This window comes from Buteo buteo, chromosome 27 (assembly GCF_964188355.1).
Source record: "Buteo buteo chromosome 27, bButBut1.hap1.1, whole genome shotgun sequence".
NCBI lineage: Eukaryota > Metazoa > Chordata > Aves > Accipitriformes > Accipitridae > Buteo > Buteo buteo.
In genome coordinates this window covers 8,946,500-8,968,670 of record NC_134197.1, presented here as the reverse complement: position 1 = coordinate 8,968,670, position 22,171 = coordinate 8,946,500, and the positions used below count along the sequence as shown (strand labels likewise).

At 38.5% G+C, this 22,171-nt stretch overlaps 1 protein-coding gene across 1 annotated transcript in view; it reads left to right on the top strand.

Moving 5' to 3' along the window:
• MOSMO (modulator of smoothened) overlaps window positions 1–22,171 on the top strand; it is a 33,776-nt gene extending 11,605 nt beyond the window's left edge. The window contains exons 2-3 of the mRNA XM_075058947.1: window positions 9,978–10,190; window positions 18,145–22,171. Of these exons, the coding sequence (XP_074915048.1) occupies window positions 9,978–10,190; window positions 18,145–18,329 (398 nt within the window). The 3' untranslated portion in view covers window positions 18,330–22,171. The remainder of the gene's footprint in view (window positions 1–9,977; window positions 10,191–18,144) is intronic.

Below are 22,171 nucleotides of genomic sequence, written 5' to 3'. Positions count from 1 at the left end.
TATGTCTTGGGACTTTCAGGTGCCATTCTTCAATTGACAAAGGTGCCTTATGGAAAAAAGCATGTCTAGTAGATGTAGATAGTATCTTTTATATCCCCAGTTAGTAGAGTGGGGGAAGCTTATGTGTCCAAGGAAGGGCTTGCAAGACCAGAAATGTGCTTAATCTTTCCAATTATTCTAGTTGTTCTAAGAAAAGGTATTACTTCTACCTGCAAACTTCCGTTCTCATGTCCTCATTGCTATAAATACAATCCTGCCATCAGTTACGTGATTTAAAGAAATTGCCATCAGATTGTTAGTACACTTTATTTGCTTTTTAAATATTTTTTTCTTTATTTAGTAGGTCTGCTGTACTTTTGGGCAGTCTGGGCCTAAAATTTGCTCTCAGCAGTGGACCAGGAGAAAGTTAGGCTCAGCTGTAAGAAAGCATTCAAGCACATAAGGTGTATTTAGGCTGAGTGTTTGCAGAGCAGACACCTAAAATTTGCAAATATGTTTCTAACCATATAAATGCCAAAACGCATTTCAACACTTCTCTTTTCACCTTACGCCACTGGGTGATTCATAAGGCCATGGAAGAGCCAGATCAGTGGGTGTCCTTGGAGCGTGTCTGACACAAGCCGAGATCAGCTCAAAGCACAACAGTTACAGCTGACAGAGGAAGATGATCCTTATTCCTCCTGAATTTCATTTGATAAAATGTACAAGCAATCTTGAGGACAGGGCCAGACCCTGAATTTTCTCCCTACCCTTGAACGCCCTTGTCACTAGGCTGGAGAAATTGCTTTAGACTGTAACCAGGAAGGTTGACAGATATTTCATCTTCAGGAATGGAGAACAACGGGATTCTTTACTCGGTGTGATTTGGGGGTTTTGGTGTATCTGTTCTGATCTGCTTGGACGTCTATTCAGTTTGAAACACAACTGACTAGGTGAAGTGGTGCTTTTAGATATGCAGGAGTTAAAAATGGAGAGTTCTGAAGTCCAGTTATTGCTAGCCTGTGAACAGACCACCTTATAAGACACTTACGTGGAAAGTGATCCACTGAACTGTGAAGATCCATAATATTCTGTGTTCTAGCTGGTTATGTTGTGTTCATGCCATGTGGCAAATTCTGGTGCTGCAATTACTGACCCAGCCTGGTCACCTCGCATCACTGACTGCTGTAGATGATGGCCAGCCTCAAAGAGCCTGCACGTCAACCATATGATTGTGAAGTGATTAGTGGACCATTTCTGAGAAGGCTGGGGTAGAGTTGTGTGGTGTATTGGAGGGGGAGGTATCATTTTACAACTCTGTCTGAAGCCAAATATAACTCTGTTAAAAAGAACACAAGCTCATCAGATGTTAAATGGCAGAACAGCTGTAGGTGTCATAGCTTCTGGCTTTCAACTGAACATACAGCATAAAACTGGTGTAGCTGACTAGAAAAATCACTTTTAAATATTGACACTGCCTTTGATCTTTTTTTAGGCAGTGAATTTTGTCAACTTTGAGTAGCTCTATTTTGGTTGGGAGAAAAATGGAACTATGGATTTTTTGTTTTTTAAGCTAAATGTAAAAAAACAAAACTTCAAACGTTAAGTTCTTTATTTTTTTCCAGGTCCTTGCCACTTCAGAAACTGTAAAGATTCTAGTCACCGACAACATTATCCTATTGTGAAAATGCTTGTAGTGTCAGAAAAACAACCAGAAGGATGCAACTTTAATTAGAGATCCTGTTTACCAACATTTAATTAATGCTGTCTTCTGAAATGGAAAAGAATACCTTCAGCATGGGCAGATTTCTTGGCTCTGATATGTGAGAACACACAGAGCCTTTGTTATGTCCTCAGGAGAGCTGTTCCTGCATTGTTGCCTGAGGATAGCTCTTTCAGTGTGTGGTGGTCCATCTCTTTTAAAAAAAAAAAAAAAAAAAAAAAAGAGAAAGAGAGAACAAAACCCAAATATTAAAAAAAACCAACACGCCAATACACAAGCAGCATGGCATTGAAACTTGTATGTTGGAATCCAGAAATAAACTTGTTTTTTATTGGTCCAAATGTCTGCAATTTAAACATTGCTTCCAACTTGTATATCATAATGATTGTCATCTCATAAGGATCTTTCCCAATAGCTGGCCTGTGATTTTTTTATTTTATTTTTTTTTTCTCTTTGGGTGTGGGAGGAGGGAGGGATAAGACTGTGCGGTTTTTGTGGAGGGGGGATTTGGTTTGAATTAGGCATGATACAAACACTGAATTGAAAACTTTTGCGAGAACTCAAGCACCAGATGGTCTTCAGCAGCAAGGCAGGCTTTTCTGCTAATATACCACAACTCTTTTAACATTGAGTTTAGACTTAAAAAATGAGAATTCTTCTGTTTAAAAGCCAGTAAACTTTGGAGTTCTAAAGAGTGCCAAAATGGTACCTCATAAATTAAATTCTCTGGACGTTAGATTGTTAAATAGAATTCAGTTGGTCGGTTCCTCATAGGTAGCATAAGCTGGGTTTGAAGCTAGGGATGTTACCTAACCTACTGTTGCCAATATGAGTATTTTTAAGAAAGTCACTTAGTTCCTGAAACAAGGAAACACCTTTACACCTCTAGAGCAAGAAGGATGGTGCATTTCAAAGTTGGTTTGAAAGGGAGTGTTCTGATTTCAGAGAAGGGGATAAATGGAGAAGAGAAATAGCAGCTTGTATAATAACATGCTCTATCTTGCAATATTGACTTGAATTGCTCTTAAAAGATGCACTCTAGAGATAGCAAGGACTTTGCAAGTAAACCTAGGTCTTTATTAAAACTGATCTTTTAACATTGTATAAATACTTTTTAGGTGTTTGTTTCATACCAATAAATATGAATTGATCTTGCATCTGGTCTGCTTCACACTGAGACACTCCAGAGCTTTTCCTCCAGGGTTGCAATACCTATTAGATGATTTGAGAGACAAATTGGAGTGAATGCCAAAACCAAGATGGCATACAAAGGACAGGAAAGATAATTCATAATCCCTTTGTTTTGAACTCCTGTGTTCTGTGCCTTTGCAGTTAATCCTCTGTTATTCTTTTAAGCCTTCCCCTAGATCATCCGTTAACATTCATAAATCTTACTTTAAGTCTGAACTTGGTTGCCTCTTAATTTACTAACTGAACAACATACTGGAACATCCGCAATAAAAGAATCAATCTGTTGTGCCACATCCTGAATACTGTACTTGCAGGGTAACCTCGAAGTTATTTTAGTGACCTAAGTGCTAAAGAGCATCTATTTAAACTACCCCCATCCTTCACAAAAGAAGTAATTATTTATGTAAGAACAGTAACAGATATGGTATTCTCATACTTGATTGAAAACTGGCAGTTGATCCTATCTTATATTTTGATCCTTTTATATAGCCTGTGTAGTTATTTAGGTATAATCCAGTTATTGTATTGTCCTACAACAGTGACCTATGAAAAAAAGTGGAGGAAAGGGTGTTCGACTTGCTTATGGTTACTTAGCTGCAGTTAATTATGTGTATGTGCTATTTTACAAAATGTTCTGATATGACATTATTTGAGGCTGTAAACATTTTTAAATTGCTTTAATGGGTCAATGGCTGAAAATTTAGTGAGGACTGACTACATTTCTTTTTACAAGGCTATAATTCTGAGCAGCTGTAGATACAAAAAAATTCTATGAGCTGTGTCTGTGCATGTCATTCAGTGCGACCTTACGTACAGAGACCCTGTGATTCTGTTTTAACTATTACAACATGGACCATGCCTTTTAGAATCAAGAGGTCTTTCCCAACATTGTTAATCCTTTTTTCCTCCCCGGTTTTAAAGTGCTTTGCAAACCAGCAGGATACTGTATCTTTTTCCTTTTCACACCAGAGTTGGTGCATATCCTGCAAAAGCATAGCTTTTTCCCTAACCTTCTGCATTGCTTATTCTAAGCATGACAAATCTCCTCATAAGAGAGGGTATAGGGCCTGATTTCTGGTTGAGTTTTACCCTGGAATAAGTAGAACTAACTATGTGCACCCTGCAGTACGTCCCAGGCTATGGTACAGGAGGATCAGCAGTGTCAGTTCCCTGGATTTTGGGAAAGGCAGAAGGGAGAGTACTCTGTTTCCAGGGAACTAATACCTGGAATTTAGAATTAATAGAAACTTTCCCCAAAACAAAATACATATAAATAAACCTAAATAAGTCATTCTTTCTTCTCCCTTTGTATAGTAACATCACTTAAAGTGCTCATTGTGGGAAAATAAATTCCATATGTAAGACTGGGAAACATCCCACTTAAACTGCCAGATTCCTTGGATGACTTTGAAAAATTTTCTTCTTGGAAATACCTCCTCCTTGTTTGCTGTTACAGGCAGTTGCATTAAAACTATTCTTACCATGCTCTGTTGTTTGTTCCTCTCAGGAATTCCTCGGTTATGCTTCACTCACTTTGAAAGCGGTCTTCTGTCAGAGAGGCTTGGTTGCAGGCAAGGAGCAGCAGACATGTTAAAGGCAAGGTGGCCGAAGTCAACTTGATGGTTATCCTTAACATTGGTACAGGGAATTAGTCTGCCATGACCAAATCATTGCATTCTCTTTAGACCTTTAAAGTTTCCACTTGGATTTGGTAGCAAGCTGCAGCTGTGCACTAGTCAGCTGCAGCCTGTTCCTCCTCTTAGATGGACCTAGACCTTTTTCCATTCAAGTTTATTAATTGGATAGAACTTAGAAACTTTCCAAGAACAACTTCATTTCCTCCTGTCCTTGTCTGTGGCCCAATAATTGTTGCAGCGAATGGCTTAACTGAGCTGCCCTTATTTTACATATGTCATTCTCCGGCATGTGACTGTTACCTAACCAGCAGCAATGAATGTTTTAGTGTGCCCAAATAACGTAGCTCCATGCACTGTGCTCATTACTAAAACATAAAATTTATCAGTGTCCTTGCCACACTGGCGGTGCTCTAAGATTTACGTCACCAGCACCTCATTAGGAACCCTGTAAACTGTGCTCTTCGCTTTGCAAAGATAGTTTAACAAGTCCGCAGTACACTGAAGTAAAGTATCTTGTTTGAGCAGAAATTGTCTGGCAGTCACAACTGGGGTTTCTAGCAGAACCACGCCATCTCATCAGGACAGAGAGGGAGGGATGGCGGGCGGGCTGTCTGGGAGCAGCTGGAGGTTTTAACCTCCTCACTAGGCATATTGGCCTGTAATGTTTATTTAATGTTAGTAATAGGCATTTTGCTAAGGATGTGGTTGATACATGGAAGATAAAGTGAGGAAGCTGTTGTCAGGGAATATAAAGGGTTGCAGATGCATTTAAACCCAAGGAATAGCATTTTCTCTTAAATGATGGGAAATAGTAAGGACATTTTCAAGTGGGGACAGTAGTGGAGGATAGGGGAGGAGCAGGTACCCCAAGCTGTATGAGCAAGAACAGTTCTGGGGATTTGTGTTTTGTATGTTCAGGAGACAGCGTAGCTGCTGAGCTCTGTGACCTTTTAACATTTGAGCCCCACCTCATTCACTGCATCGTGCTTTTACCATATTAGTTGCTCTTTATGCTATGGTAAGCTCTTCACGGCAGTGGCACCTCTCCTGTGTCCATCTGGCACGCTTGATCCCACGTGTTCTGGCAATCAAATAATGGATGAACAGCGAACATCTGAATAGCTGCTGTTATGCTACTGCTTTCCAGCTGCGGTATCGCTGTGCCACTTTTAATAATTCAGAAGTGATGGAGAGGTAGGGGAGTGAAAGGGCTGCAGCAATCTTTGTTTCTCTCCATAGCTTGTGATTCCTCCTTGGTGGCTCTGTAGTTACCACGGAAACGGGAGAGGAATGGCACAGCACTGGCGGGGCTGGAGTGGGACTTGTGGGTCGGCTCCGTGGCAGCCGCACATCTGCACAAAGGGGAAAAATGAGGGCTTGCCTTTCTTTGGTTTGGTGCCTTTTCCCCTCTTTCCCTCAACGGTTTTGTGAAACTTAATTGTTAAACAGGTGATGCTCCCAAATGTTGGTGTATTTGTTAAAGAGTCTTTTTATTAGTGATTCTAGTGAAAATATGTAGTGTCAGAAAAAGAGCATTACTGGTGGTCTAGAGGAGTTGGGTGAGGTAGCGTAGCAATATGATCATGAAATCTTTTCACTGGTATAAACTGGAATCTTGGTTATAGTCAGACTGTCACTACTGGAAGGTTGTTTAATGTTTTTGAAATGCACCGGCACTTTAGGGAATAGATTTACTGGAAAAGACTAAGGACCACTTCACTGACATTTGCTCAGTGCAGCATTTTCTGTTTTGATCAAGGCTGTATCTCATTTTTAGTAATGAGAAATATATATCCTAATCACCTCTCGCACTAGCTGTACTGACCTGCATAATGCCAGTCTCGGAAGATACAGAGGGAGAGGCATGTGAGAGAATGGAGCAGCCCCCTGCATCTCCAGGTTGTCGTTACAGCTCCGGATGGCTGTGCAGTGCAGGCATTGGGAGGTGGAGGATGGGCAGGCATGGTTACTCCACTGCACATGTTTTAGGGCTGTATCCATCTTTAAGCTGCCTAATCTACTAGCATTACCTGTGCTCTTTGTTTTATACCTGTGTTAGGTGCTTAGATTTTCAGTGATTATGCTGGAATTGTTCTGAGGGAACGACTAAAAACCTCTTTTACTTAGGGATCAGAGTGGAACTTGGTGACTGGCTTGAGACGGACTGTTGGGCTCTTCTCTAGCTACAGGCAGAAGGAGACTGTTCAATTCAGTATCTATGTCCCTCCTTTCAATGATAGACTAGACAAGGTTAAACACGATTTTCTGGGGCAAGTTTTTGGCAGCTGCCTGGCTACTGTTTGCTTGATTGCTTAAGAAGGGGACCAAGACAATAAAATACCATGTAAACCCACTGTTCTTTTGAATTTTGTTGCAAATAAATACTTCTTTTGAAGTCTGCATTCAACAGGAGCTTTGTCACTATGGGAGCAAGCTATGAGGTTCAATTTCCTTCTGCACAGTTTATGTACATAAGTGAGGTATTCCTGTATAGTGAACTTAAACTTGAACTTTAACTAAATATATAAGCACATAATGAGGTTGTTTCTCCCAGTTACCTTTGTGGAACCTTTGGAAATAGTTTACAAACCTTCTTTTGCTCTCCATTTGCCTCCACAGAGTTTGCAGACTCAAGGTTCAAAACCTTGAATATGGAGTATATCTACTTCAAATTTGTAGTCCATGAAGCAGAGTTAAGAGAAAATACTAAGTACATGCTAACAAAAGCTTAACCATAAAGTAATGTTTGTATTTTTCCTCCAAAATGGCAGATCCTGAAGTTTAATTGCTGACACTTCAAAACTCTGATTAAAAAAAAAAAAAAAAAAAGAAAAAAAAAGAGTTGAACAACACAATTGGGCACTGGAAGTGATGTTTAGGAAACCCTGCTCTGAGTAGTTTCTTGCCACCTATCCTTGTGTCTTCAAAACAGATGGTACCCTGGTACTGGCAATTGAGAGATTTTTGTGCTCTCTTTTTTCATGTTCAGTTGTGGGTTTGTTGCGGGGGGGTGTTGAGAAAATCAGCCTTTGGACAAGTAGATGCTGACAGCAAAAAAAATGCACTGAAAAATAGTAGTTCAAGATGGAGTTCTCCTCTGTTTCCTTTGGATATGGCACTGCTGGGCTCAGCTTTGGTCCTGTCTGAATCTGACCTGTTAAATGTGCTCTTGTTAATTGAAAAATGTCTTGAATATAAATGGCAAATTGCATCCGAAAGATGAGTTGTCTCTTTCCAATACATGCTCATCTATAGCAACTGTTCTTCAGTTTCAGTTAATACACAAAATGGAATGGAGTCCAGCATAGCGGTTCTTATCACTGTTGCTTTTGCCAAAGTTAAAAATGCACTAAATTACTGCCACTGAATTCAGGAGAGCTTTCTGAATTCAGAAAACATCTATTGAGTGTGTGATGTCATTTTTATGAAGTCATTCTTTAGATGAGAATTGCAATTTAGAAAAAACTGACTTCTACTGTAAGTATAGTAAAACTCTTGTTAAGTCTTAGTCTTGCAGAGTGCTTGGGATTAATTTCCTGTTCTATGATACTGCAGTGAATAGCCTCTTTATCCCCAAACTACAGGAAACTATTTAGTGTTTTGTATGAGGTTCTGCAATGTGTGTGTGTTTCAGGGAGCTTGACTTTTAAGGACATGTGCACATCTCCCCTCTGCCCCAGCAGCTGATGTAAAATGAAAACATTGCAGGCTATGAAAAAGCAACTGAGAAGCAGTTCATGTAAAACTGTGTACTTTACAGGTATGTGAACTGTGCAAGATTATGTGTGTAATTCTGGCTCAGTTTTGTATAGTCCTGGGGCACAGCAACGGTGTGATTGCTGTATACCTGGAGTAGAAAATGCCAATTTTGTTGGTTTTGTAACTGACACTTCTAAAAAGGATTTTACTTCAGCTTTTAGCTGAAAAGTTATCTCCGATTCTTTCAGTTGATGAATATGTAATTAAAAGGATGTATTTGAATAGGGCTAAAAATTTGTAGTCTAAACAAAGGTTACAGGAATGCTTCAACAGAACTAATTCAGTAATGTTTTTGCTCTTGGTTCTCATCCTCTAGGAGTGTATCAGAAGCACTACATCTAATAAAACATGATATTCTGCATGCTAATTGCAAAACCTGCGATTCTAAGCTCAGAAGCTGATTCTGGTGGTACTCATTGCTGAGGTGTAAGCAGACAGGATCTGAACACTTGCAGAAACTGGCCCCAGGGTGCTAGGACGTGCATGCTAGGACTGGTTACCCTTTTGACTATTGACTTATTGCTTTGTTTCATGCTTTTTTTCAAAAAGAAGCTAAAAAGTATGACAGTTGTTTCTCCCTCCAAAAGACATGCAAAACCTAAGCTTCAAATCTTACTGTAATTGTTTCTAAGTTGCCCTCTTTTTATTTAAACAGGTCAACTATAACAATATTTACTTACAACAATTTGTGGAGGAAGATGTTGACTCTAATATTATCCACTGTTGGTGTTTTTCCTCATTTAGATAAAGTACAGTTGTGATTATTTAGGAAAACAGTTCAGAAGAAGAGACAAAATTGAGAAATATAGGATTTAATGTTTAAGAGACACTGGAAGAAATGGGTTTTAATCTTGCATGTTAATTTTGGGTTAAAATTTTCCAAATAAAGAGAATTTCACTATTAAAGCTTACTAAAAGCTTCTTTATGAGTCTCAAAAGCACTGAATTGGATTTTAAATTGGATTTTTTTTTATTTAACAGGAAATACCTCATTTTGTGTAAAACTTTATGGTTCTTGTACCAGTCTTGTCCTTTTTCTAGGATCTTTTTGATAGATCTTTTGTGTAGATATCCCAGTTTGTGTGTGTAGTAACTCTTGTTAGTTGTCGAAAGAATTGACCAGTCTCTTGCATAGAGGGACTCTTACAGAGTTATTGTCAAGAAGTGGGGTTTTTTTAAATCTTCTTAAGAATCTTGGTATGAATTAAATGTAGTTTCTGCTGCAAGACTTCGAGGATTAAAGCTGTATTTACAGATGACAGAAAAAAGGCATTGGACAATTAAAGGCATTTTAGGGGGCTGCAGCTCATTTTGTTAGACTATAAAAGTATTTCATCTTGCACAGATGAGGGAGTGATCCTCTGTACATCTCAGCTACCACTTCAGCTGCTATTGGCAGGCTTTATAGGAGTGCTTTATCCCTTTGATTAGACCTTGATTGCTACTCAAGAACCAGATACCGCTTGCAGCCATCTCACTTCAACTTGTGCAAGCGTGTGATGAAAGAACATGAAGACAGATGTTTAAAGCATGCCCCCCCCCCCCATCCCATGTGTTTGAAAGGCTTATTAATGTTCATCAGAGAAAGGATCCCTTAGTTTTGGACGATTCTGAGCTTTGGTTTGCAATTGAGCGCCCCTCAGAGAGGATTTTGAAAGTTTACTTGCCTCTCTGCTGTGTATTTTCAGGTGCTCTCACAGTTGGCCTTGTGCGACAGTGTCAAACCATCCATGGACGTGACAGGACCTGTATTCCTCCACGGCTGCCTCCTGAGTGGGTCACTACGTTATTTTTCATCATTATGGGAATCATTTCACTAACTGTCACATGTGGTTTGCTGGTGGCTTCCCACTGGCGAAGAGAAGCTACTAAATATGCCCGCTGGATAGCTTTCACTGGAAGTAAGTGACCTCAACTACACAGTTGACCTGTATGCAGGATAAACTGGTGGAGTCTAAAATAACAGTACAGTGTTGTCAAGGAGAAGTGCTTAGGACTCTTACTATACAAAACATTCCTTCTCTTTAAATACCATGTCTGAGAGAAAAATAAAATTCTTCAAAAATTCAGAGGTTGATATTTTAAGTGACTATAATTGAGAGGGATTAATAGTCTGTGGGCCCAAGGTAAGCAAAAGGAAGGGCTGACCCCTTTACTTTCCTTGGGCAGTGCTATTAACTGACCTAAGAAAATGAGCAGGGACAGAAGAGGTCAGTCCTGAATTGTGTGTCTGGTAGTCTTTTGTACATCCCCACTCCCATATATCCAGGACTTGCTCCTTGCAGAATGGAATGACTGAAATTGCTTCCCCTAGGAAGAGGAGGCATCTGAGACTTACTGCAGTCTGAAATCAATCCCTACTTCAGGTGTCTCATGAATACCTTATTCAGGGTTGATGCTGGTTCAGTCCTGCTTCATGCTCACAGCGGGTGTTTTATTCAGAATATCTGCATCCTAATTGGCTATGCAGGAGGATTGCCCACTGCAGAGCATCTGCTGTGCTTCACAGCACTGAGACTTTTGCTTCCATAAGTGACCCGCTTTAGCTGAAGGGAGGAGTACCAGTGTTTTTCTGCCTCCCTTGATTCTGCTCCGTATGAGCACCAGCGTAACTCCTCACAGCTGAGCCTTGTCTAGCAGCCCTTTGTTTCTGCACAGGGAAACGTATCTTATGGTTACTTCAGTGCAAAAGAAAAACAGTTATAACGAGTAAGGGGAATAACTTTCAAACTTCCTTTTCTTGGTGTGTGTTACAGGCTTAGCCCAACTGTGAAATGGTGCCTTAATGGTGGGGATGACAGCATGAAAAAACTCAAAACCTGAGGGCTTTTAAATTGACTTGAATTATGACATACCACTAAAGGTAGTGTGAACACTAACTAGAAAATGCAAGTTTGTGGTTTACACAGGCATAAATAAGGTTTAATGGAACTCTCTGACAACTAATGATACCTAATATGAATGAGATTTAACCTTGTTTTGGGGAAGGGAATAATACAAAAAAGTGCTCAGCTTCAACAAAGGTACTTTACTGAGGCACTTGTACAATCAAAGCCATCCTTCTGACAACTTTGCTGCACAGCGTATTAAATTAATAGTGCAGCTTTTGCAGACAATGGAGCTATTGAAATGCTGTAGCCATTGTGATTGCCTTTTATTTATTTTCTAGTGAATGATTAAAATAGCAGACATGAGTATTACTGAATATTCCATCCCAACTTTTCCAGCACCCTTGTTTATCTATACATATTTCATGTATATCTAATGTATGCAGGGAGGGTTTAAACTCAAAATGCCATATCAAATTAAGATGCTTACAGTAAGCTGAAGGCAAAGCTATAGGGGAAAGAGGGATTTTGGAGTACTATATGTTAATAGTTGATACCACAATTTATTTACTGAGGTTTTTCTCTTAATTCAGAGCTTTTATTTTGGGCTTTACATGTTTTAATATTTTTTTTAAATATCTCAAATTATCACATCCCTGCATCTTTAGTTTCCTACAACTGTGATGGTTAGTTCAGCCAAAAAATCTGATACCCTAAAGCTGGTTTTTTTCCTGTATATTTCTTTAGGCTTGCAACAGGTCCATTATTAGAAGTCTAAATATAGAAGAACATTCTTTTATTTCAGCACTTCCCTTTTTGTTATGAGATGTTTAATAATGAAACATACTAATTTGTTCTTTTGCAAGTCAGAATTATTAATAATGCTATTAAGACATGATCGCTGCATTGCCGAAATTTTAAAATTCAGCGTCTTTGGTATTTTATCTCCAATATGTATGACTCTGTGACCTTTGCATTCCTGTTAACGATGATAGAAAATTTTATTGCTTAGCTCACTTGTAAGAAAAATTACTTTTGAAAAAAAGAAGTGAATGGGAGGTAGAGTTCTGCATTTTTCAAAAAGTTGGTGAGAATGACTTCCATGGTTCATTGGATGGCAACACAAATGAGTAGCCTATTTGTAGATTAGTATTAGGAAACACGTAGCCAAATGGAATCAGCTTGGAATACCACGAACAGGCCTTTCCTGTGAAGTGCCAGTGCTGTAAGATGAAAACGTGTGTAACTCATTAGAACAGGGTAGGGAAAACTTCGTAGTTGTATTGTATCTCTTCTGCAAGCAATTTAAAGACTCAGTGGCCTCGTACAGGCTGTTAGGAGATACTCTTCTCACAGAACTTTCTGAACACAACATAGGACATGCTATCCTAGCCAGGCAGGGAAGTCTGCTGGGCCTGCTGAGGGCAGCTCAGGGACTGGCAGCTCCATTCTCTTAAAATGCAAGGGGGTCTAGAGTAAATCATCTAAGGGGAAAGGAGTCCTCTTGCTCAGCCCTTCCCTTACAACTCTGACAGCAGCAAGGAGAGCCTGGTAAGAGGTCACTCTTGCCCAGTTCATGCTGGAATTTGTATATAAATATATAGCTTATGTTTTTCATGGAATTTTTGCTTGTAATCTTGTCATCTTGGAGGACTCCAGGTTTTTTCAACTGTCTACCTATAAATATGAATTATTACTGAAAGTGGTCTTTTCTATTTTGTTTAGCTAAGGGACACACGAAGGACAAATGTTTGATCTGTCAATTCTTTCCCATATACAATTCTAAAGGGGTACATCCAAGAGAGTATTTACTAGCACAGCGTTTGCAGTCTTTCCCAGCCATTGGTGGTTTTACTGCACAGAAACTTGTTTTTCTGACTTCTCTGCAAAACAGCTTTGTGGAAGGGATACTTCCCTCCTCCAGGTCATACTGCATAAGTGACAAAAGTCTTCTAAAGGCCAATGTGAAAGTTTTCCTTTGATTTCTGTAGAGAAGAGTCTTCCAAGAATCACAGTATTCCTACTGATGTGATAGTATTGTCACTTTGGGCATACATAGTATCAAAACTATCATTCTTGTTTGAGTCCTGTTAACTGTAGTACCAAATTCATACAATGTAATGGAGAGTAGATTACATCTTGGTGTTCGTTTGTGTGCTGTCCAGGTCTTTGTGTGCTTCTTCAGTGAATGAGGTATTGCAAACTCATGGGTGTGCCTTGTATGTTGATAGCAGTCAAAGATCTGATCAGCTATTCCTTTGCATGGTATTATTTACTTGTTGCTCAAGTGTGAGCTAACTGTCTATTACCATCCCAGCTTCTATACCACTTCATCACTAATTATGCCCTGTGACATAGTGGCATAAGTTGGTAGCAAAAAAGTAACCTGGCTTTGGTATTGTTCCTTGTATCTCTGAAACTTCTCCTTTTTTGCTAGCCTGACTTCAAATTTATGTAAACGCCTTGCCTTTTCAGGGTGCTCATTATGCCATATTCTGGTTTAGAAGATAGGATGTGGTAAACCTATGCTACATCTCAAACATTGTAATTTCCATGGTCCTTGGGACAGATACTGTTAGGTTCCGTAATTAGAAACAACATCCAGAGCTTATTCTCTGCGGAGGCAACCTTGGTGGTCTTATGTATATTATATCAACCCTGGCTATTGTAGGAATTCACAGAGCTCCCGCAAGATCTGTTTACATCTTATACAGAGTCAGGTCTCTTGCCATCTGCTACAACTAGAAAGGGAATTAATTCTGTGTCTGCTGCCACTGAATTGGGTGCTTCTCTGAGATGTATCAAGGGAGGAGATGCTGGACAGAAAAATCATATTTCTACCTTTTTTTCCAGCAGTTACCAGACAGTCTGTTATTCTTTTTGCCAGAGGATTTAAATGCTCATGAGTATAATGGACGTGCTTTTTGGAATGCAAGTAAAAATGAGGCAGGATAATCACATTCTTAACAAACAGTAGCTATCCTGCAAACATCTGTCCCTTGTGTTCCCCAGTGAATAAAGTGCTTCTTGAGTTATTAAAGATTTGTACCAGGTGCTGCTTTCTATGTTATGCATCTCTAAAGAGGCAAGCAGGTATTACAATGAGCCCTCTAAAGACTAGACCATAGCTTTTTCCTTCTTTTAATACTCTGTATCCTGGAATTTTTGAAGTTGTCATTGGATGCTCAAAACAATTTCAAGCTAAAGAATTACAGGAACTCAATCTTTTTTTGACTGCCACCATTCAGAACCAGACTAGAGATGATTGTCTTTTGTTACCTAATTTTTTTTGTTAGAGAAATTAAGTGTCTTTTCTGCAAATTTTCCTACCCAAGGAAGAATTTGAAATCAAAAGCAAGTACTCTTGAGGGAGAAGTTCTTTATGGGTTTCTGGAAATTCACTGAGTTGATACTACCAGATACAGAGAGTTACATTTGGGCTACTGTTTGTATAAGAAATTCCTATCCTCTAGCTTACAAATCTTCTAAAAGAATACACACTTAAGTTAAATGAGCACTTCATATGTTGGATTTTCTCCTTAGTGTCTTCTTTTCTTAAAAATAAATTTATCATGCAGTCTTTTCTTAATCACTACTCAAAACTTTGCCGTAATTCCTTTGCCAGGCTTCCTAATCTGACAGAGACTTTGTTGAATCTGGTTTTTATTTGCTATTTCAGACTAAAAATTCAGACCACACTGACACCCTCACAGCAGAACATGTACACTGGGTGTATGCACAGTGGAAGAGAAGATGGCTGGTTACTTCCGTAGTAAACGTTTGAAATGTGTATGTGCATCAGTATTCTGCATACTAGCTGCACAGGCAGAATTTTTTTTTTTCCTGCTGTGAACTGAGGGAGAGTTGAGGTACCTGCACCCTTCTGTCCTTGGGCAAGAACACAAAGAGACACTGGGCACACACTCCACTTGGCGGTACCATGCCACTAGCAGGTCTCAGACCTAGGAGCACTGGTGCATGTATGTACAACACACCTCAAAGAACAGTGGTTTAGTAGAGAGGGATAAAGATCTATTCTTCAACCATATCCATGAGGCCATCAGAACTTTTCCAGATGTGCAGTTCTTGAATATAATAAAGGAGATTTAATCTTGAAAGTGCAGGTTGTTTTCAGAATCCTAAAGCTATTTCCTGTAAGTGTATTATTGTTAAAATACAACAGAAGTTTTATAAGTAACTGGAATGCTTGTCAGGGACAAACTGGATGTAATAGGAAGTGTGCTGAGTTATGATAATGTGACTCGTCCTCATAATATTGTTCAAACTGTTACTAATTGTATGTTGCGTTACTAATCACACATCAACCACTGTTTTCTGGACCACTCAGGTATAGAGCTTTTCTACGCTTACACAGATCTGCTCAAGAAACACATACCCAAGCTTTCTCTCCTCAGATGGACCAGGTGTTTGTTAAGATACAATTTAAAAAAGGGAAGGTTTCTTTAAGGATTAGATTGTGTAGTGTAGAAATACATGGACCAATAATCATGTAGATTAAAACCTTCTGATTATTTAATGTTTAACGTCTGGTTGCTGGTTCTTTGGTTTTAATAGATGGCCTCACGAGGTAGCACTGAGCAGGAATGTAGTAACTATGCAGCTGCCAGATGTTTTTTTGTTTGTGCTCTTTTTATTTCCCTTTAAAAAATAATTCACTGGTGCTGTTACATTAAAAGTGAGACACGAGCTCCCGCTAGTGGAACATAAGGGTTTTTTCCTGCTCAGTATTGTCAGCTGAAAGAAAGGCTGATCCTAGTGGTAGCTGCTCTTCACTCAAGGTGTTGTAAAAGCTGCTTCGTGTGTTTGGGAAAGCAAGGAGCAGCTGATGTTCTGATATGGATTGCGGTTTATGAAACTGTCGTTTTTAATTTATGCCCAAATCCTGCTTGGACACTTTTTGAATTCAGATTCATCATGCCCATAACTAGTCTCTTCTATAGAACATGAATGTGTTTTCCTCAAAGCTGAGACCTGTGCTATGCAAATCATAAGCTTTGAGCATTAAGATATAAAATATGTGATAAACTATTTGTCTGGGATAAACATGGAGTCTATTTTAAAAAAAAGTTTTTAGTGTGGGCATGTGACACTGTAGCTGGATAAACTGGAGCATGTGTATTTAGTTAGGAAGAGCAGTAGTGAAGTTACATTAAAAAATATTGAGGCTGTTCCAGCTCATCTTTTCTTCATTCTGAAAGACTAGAGACTTTGTCCTGGTGAGGCCAAAGGGGACAGGTGATCTCCTGAATTTGTTTAATGTACCTTTGGAAACAACAGCAGCTGCAGCACTGCTGACTTCCACAGGAACCAGTGATGAAAGCGATGACTGTTACTGTTGCCAGTGTTTTTTACTGTTGCTTGTTTGACTTGGGGGGGAAGCTCAAGCAGGGAACAGCATCCCCAGAGTTTGTTCTGTCTTCTAGTGGTGGAGAAGAGAAAGGGGAGACAAGGACAGCACCCGTGTCCCTTACGAACAAACAAAAAGCAGCAGTCTGTGTTAACTGAGAGAAGACTGAAAAAATTAGCATGTAAGGCACTTTATTCAGGCAGAAACACTGTAACTTGGCTTGAATTTTCTTTTTCATGTGACCAAGTTTATAGGTAGACTTTGAGGACTAGGAGGGGCTTCAGTGTTAGCTGTGCATCATGTTAGAAGATGGTGGTATGTGGCTTTGTAGGGTTGGTGGGATATGTCTCCCCCCAGATATAATTTAGATTTGGCTGAATGGGTATTGGGATGCCATGTTCCACTTACAATAAATAATGTTTGAAACAAAGCTGAAATACATAGAAGTGAAGTAGGAGTAAAGCTCTAAGAGTTGACTGAACTGGTAGAACCAGATAAAATTCTGTGTTATTCTAATACTGATAAAAAAACCTAATTGCATATTCTTGTATATGCAATCAAACCAATTCAAAAGCTAAGCCTTTTTATTGTGAAGAATGTCTTGCCTCTTGGAGGAGCTATATTTGGAAGTCATTCCCTTGATCGAGACAGTAGAGCCCTGCATATTGCTATGTTCAAACTAAACAGGGTTACTTATCCAAAGGTATGTTACAGGAACACTGACTTTGTCATCTGGGAAAGATTACAACACTGGATGTTCTCTCCTGGATTTGACCAGAGTACTGAAATGTGCTGTGAGGAATGTTGGCCACTGCTGATACCTGAAGGCCTGTGAAATCCATAATATAATTCTAATGAATGGCTTTAATAGGAGTTCTGGTTTCTTTTTTGTACATTCACACAGAGTCAGTTGTAAGCACAAACCATGTACATTAAGTCTAACTGTTCAGGTGAAATAAAAAGCCTCATTGCTTGGTCTTCTTTGTTCATGGAGTCTGAATTTGAAGTTTTTCACTAAGAAGTTTAGATTAAACTGACTTGGAAAACTTTCTTTGTATTAAAATGGAAAATCTTAAGGATATTTCATTATTTCAGGAAACATTCATATAACTTTAGGAAACTTGTACATTTTAACCTAAAAGAATCTGTAATGACAATATATGTGTTTTCTATTTTTAGCAAAATTTTTACAGAAAAGGAATTTATGTGGAAGAATGGGAGAGGGCAACTACGGTTGGAAAAAGACAATTCTGATAATAGAAAAGGAGTTTCTTCAATGTTGAATGTTAGTTTGTCTTGACTTTGGGGAAAAATTACTCTAACTGGAGAAGTAATGAACTCTGTGGTGAAACTCATGGATGGTGGTAGAAGTAAATCTACCAAATTTTTAATCTGTAAAGACAGTTTATGATCTAGTGAGCAGGACTGAAATTGCAGTCAAAATGGGGGACTTTCAGTCTTTCTTGGAAGTAGATGAGGAATGTTTTGAAAGCAAGATAAAGCCTACTTGGTCATTTCAATCAAGTTAGGTACTGGAATATCTTAGCTCTTCAGTTTAGTCAGAATACTTTGCTTGCTTTTCTGGACTGCTCTATGAACTAGTAAATATTTTGGCTTTAACTCAGCGATGACTGTTTTTCTTTTCTCTTTTCTTTGCAGTGATTCTATTCTGTATGGCAGCCCTAATATTTCCAATAGGATTTTACATCAATGAAGTTGGAGGTCAACCATATAAATTACCCAATAACACAGTGGTTGGGTCTTCGTATGTACTGTTTGTCTTATCCATTTTCTTTACAATAGTGGGACTTCTATTTGCTGGCAAAGTTTGTTTACCTGGCTGATGAATGTCTGAACTGCAGGACTTTATTTTGGAAAAGAGCAAGACATCAGAATTGCATTCTCAGGAGGATGCCTAGATCAGACTATCAAACACTTACTGAAAAGAGGAATGCTTTGACTTGTTCTCACTATGCACTTTGGATGAAAAAAAGGAGAGCCTTTCCCATAACCAAATACAGACAACGTTGACTAATCTCCTGAGCATATTTAATGCAGTCAGGTCTGCACTGTGATAGGAACTAGTGAAGAATGCTTTACACTGAGAAGCATAATGCCCCATGTTACTGTACTGTTCCTGTTTTTAATGTCTAATGATTTGGAAGTCAAAGTATTTATGAACTTTGTGGTAGACCAGAGGGTTGCAGAGGAATTAAGTGAGGCTGGCCTCGCTGTTTAGGAGATTAGTATTTTACATCTTCCTTCTGATGAGCAAAGCCTTTGGCACCAACGTGGATCAATCTTGCATTACTGCACCAAGAAGCCAATAGATCAAAACATGTTCTCTAAATGTACGTAACAGCAAGGAGACATACATCCCCTCCCCCATAAGCTCTACAAAAACACTAAGGAACGTTTTAGAGGGGGATTTCTTCCTTATATTTATATAAATATATATATAAATATATATATATTTTGCTGATGCAGTATACAGTGTGTGTGTATGTGTGTGTGTGTATATACACACATATATATATGTATGTGTGTGTGTATATACACACAAATGGTTCCTGGAAAAGAACTCAGAACGCTTTGCTAGCAAAACACTGTGGTGTGCAAAACTAGAACTCAATAGAAAAAAGCCATTTCTCTGAAGGCCACATAGCTGAGAGTCTTCAGTTTACCTCATTCTTTGTAGCAGCCCTTGATTTTAACAGTTTTTGTAATAGGTACAAACGATCCCATGCCTTTCTAGGTGCAATTTTAAGTTAAGCTAAAATTGTTTTTATGGTAATTTATTTGTATATGAGGGTAGAAGGTGAGATCATGTCATACCTTAAAGTTAAAAACCTAATTTTGGGAAACTGACACTATTTAAATTATTAGCAACTGTTGTACAGAAAGTCTCTTTTTCTACTGCATTGTTATATTAGCATTCATACATGTTCAAGCACAGCATTTTACCATAGGTAAGCATTTCTCTAGCACATGTAAAATGCAACGTTTAAAGTAATGCAAACACTATTCCACTGCAAAGATGGATGAACTTATTTTCATTTGAGTATAAATTCATCCTTACCAAAAAATGAGCAATATAATTGTTTAAATAATATATGCCTTGTTTACTAAAGTTGTTATTTTAGATGTGGACTTAAGGGCCACCCAAATTTGGAGTAAATATTCCTCACTAAAGGTAGTTTTATTTTTCAACGCAAGAATCAACCTTTCAATCCATAGATGTCATAATTCACTACTCAATCTAACCTTGCAGAAAGTACAATTTAGTGTTCCAGGAAAGCTGCCTGCTCTATCAGTATTTATTTTTCAGGTAGTATGTGGTTTACCTGAGATTCATTATGAAAACAAAAAAATTGTATGTTTCAAGTGCTGTTTCACTGACCTTATTAGAACTGCATTGCTAAATAGACATTTTTCTAAAATGTTAGAGAAAGTGTATTTTAGAATGAGGTGGTTGTTAAAATATAATCAGCAGTTTCCAGAATAATCACTTACCACATAAGCTTAAGTGTTTGAAAAGAAGACAATTTGCACGATTCTTTTAAACTGTGTGCCATTCAGACCCTAGTGGGTCCCTGTCCTCCTCCTCTTCCTCCTGCCTCTCCACCTCTTCCCTCTCCCCCCTCACAAGGTATTTTAATATGAAACAGTTATTTGCTGTATTAAGTATTTTTTCTTTTGACATTTTTGAACAAACTTGTCACTGGAATGGTCTATAAGTGACTTTTTTCCAGTCAGCTCACTCACAGGTAGAAGGGAGTGTTTATAGAACACTAAATTTTTCTAAAGTATACTAATCTGTAAATACAGCCAGGCGCCTGCTTGGAAGTAATGGTTTAAATATGATTTGGTTCCTAATTTAAGCCTTCATCTGCATGGGTAGTCCAAGGTCCCCAGCGATGTTGGTGGAGATAAAACGCAGGGTTCAGCTGCTAGATGTGTGTCTAAATTTTTGGTGTTATCACTGCTGTATCCTAAGCTGACGTATTCACTAAAATTTAGATCATAAATTACGTTGGAAAAAAAAAAAAAGCTCTTTTTTTCAGAAATCTCGCTCTTGTAAATAGTTTTAGGAGATTTTTGTAACTGGAACACAGGTGGGAGGAGAGTTTCTTAGCTGCTAAGATTTCTGCCCACCCCACTTACTTATTTCAGTTATAGTAACATCATGTATACAGTGGATTTACACTTAGATTAAATGGATCATCATTTAATAAAAAAATATAAACAGTTACCTTGGAGCATACCCTGTCTGTGGCTGGCTGTCTGGAAATTTATCTGATCTGCCAGTGCCATTGCTATGAATTATTAAATGATAGCAGAGATTTAACTAGCAGATTGTTTGTTTCAATATTTGAGCATTTTAAGTCCAGAAATAGATGCAGCTATCTGCATTTTAAAAAATCCCACCCAGTAATTGAAGAGACAGCTGTCAACAGTTGCTTTTAATAAGGTCACTAAGTACTATATAGTACAGTATTAATTTATAGCAGAAAATCATATCTTGTAAACTGTATATAAAACACTGTTTTATGGTGCAATCATTTGTCAAACTTATGTCTGTTACTTTTGTTTTAAAGTTGTGTGTATTCTTTTCATACCTAAGAGCATCACTGTAAAATCTGCTGAAGACTATTTATAGGTTTTATTTGCACAAGGTTTTGTTTAAAACTACAGGAAGTTCGTATTGAACATGCCTAAACATCTGTAGACTTTTTCAGTTCATGAAAAGAAAACGTTTCCATATGAATCTTCTCCAAAGGTAATCCCACATTTGTGTTGAGTGTTTACATAAACTTTTCTGATTCTGCCAGCCATTATGTTTAACTTTTTGAAGGACAGCTCATTTCATGTGTCACTAGGGATTCTTATTTAGTCTTTTGCTTCAAAATTCCCCTAAAAGTTTGATGTCCCATCATAATGTAATTTGTGCTCATTTTGTCACTTATTTGGCTAACAAAATGTAAGACCAGAAACTTAAAATACCTTCAGAAGGAAAACTAGTTAATTTGTCTGTATAAATCTTGTCATTGAGCTCAGCTGAAATGATCACCTGGAAGCCATTTGTCTCAGACCTGGGCAGGATGTGCTTCCCTGAACACACCAGTCTAACCATTTAACATTGTTTTCTGTTGTTAATCTTGCTGGCAAGTGATATCAGTTTCTTGAAGATGCTGGTAGTGTGCAACACCACCCGAGCCCCTTCCTCTGGCTGAAGTAAAGCCGCCAGATTAGGGCCTTCCTGTCATACCTGTGTTTCAGAGCTGTTGTTTAACCACTTCAGAACACAACTGTAGATTACTGTTTGCCCCAACATACACACACACACACACAAAAAAAAAAAAAAAAAGAAGAAAAGAAAGCTGTCCTTTAAAACCTTTGTGAAGGATGAACATAATGAAGGAAATGGTGTCTGCAGGCTGGTTGTCCTGCCTGGGCGTCGCGTCACTCCCCGCTCAAGGCCTGACCGTCTGCATCCCCCGCCCCGGCCTTTACTGAGGATTGTTTTCTAATTGGTTAGAACATTTTTCAATTAATGATTTCCGAACAAATGTTAATACAAACTGTATAAAGTGAACATAATTTTCTTCACTTGTATTTTTGTTATTGAGCAAGTTTATCAAAATAAATTGTCTACTAAAGCGACTGGCCCCGGCTGCCCTGACTG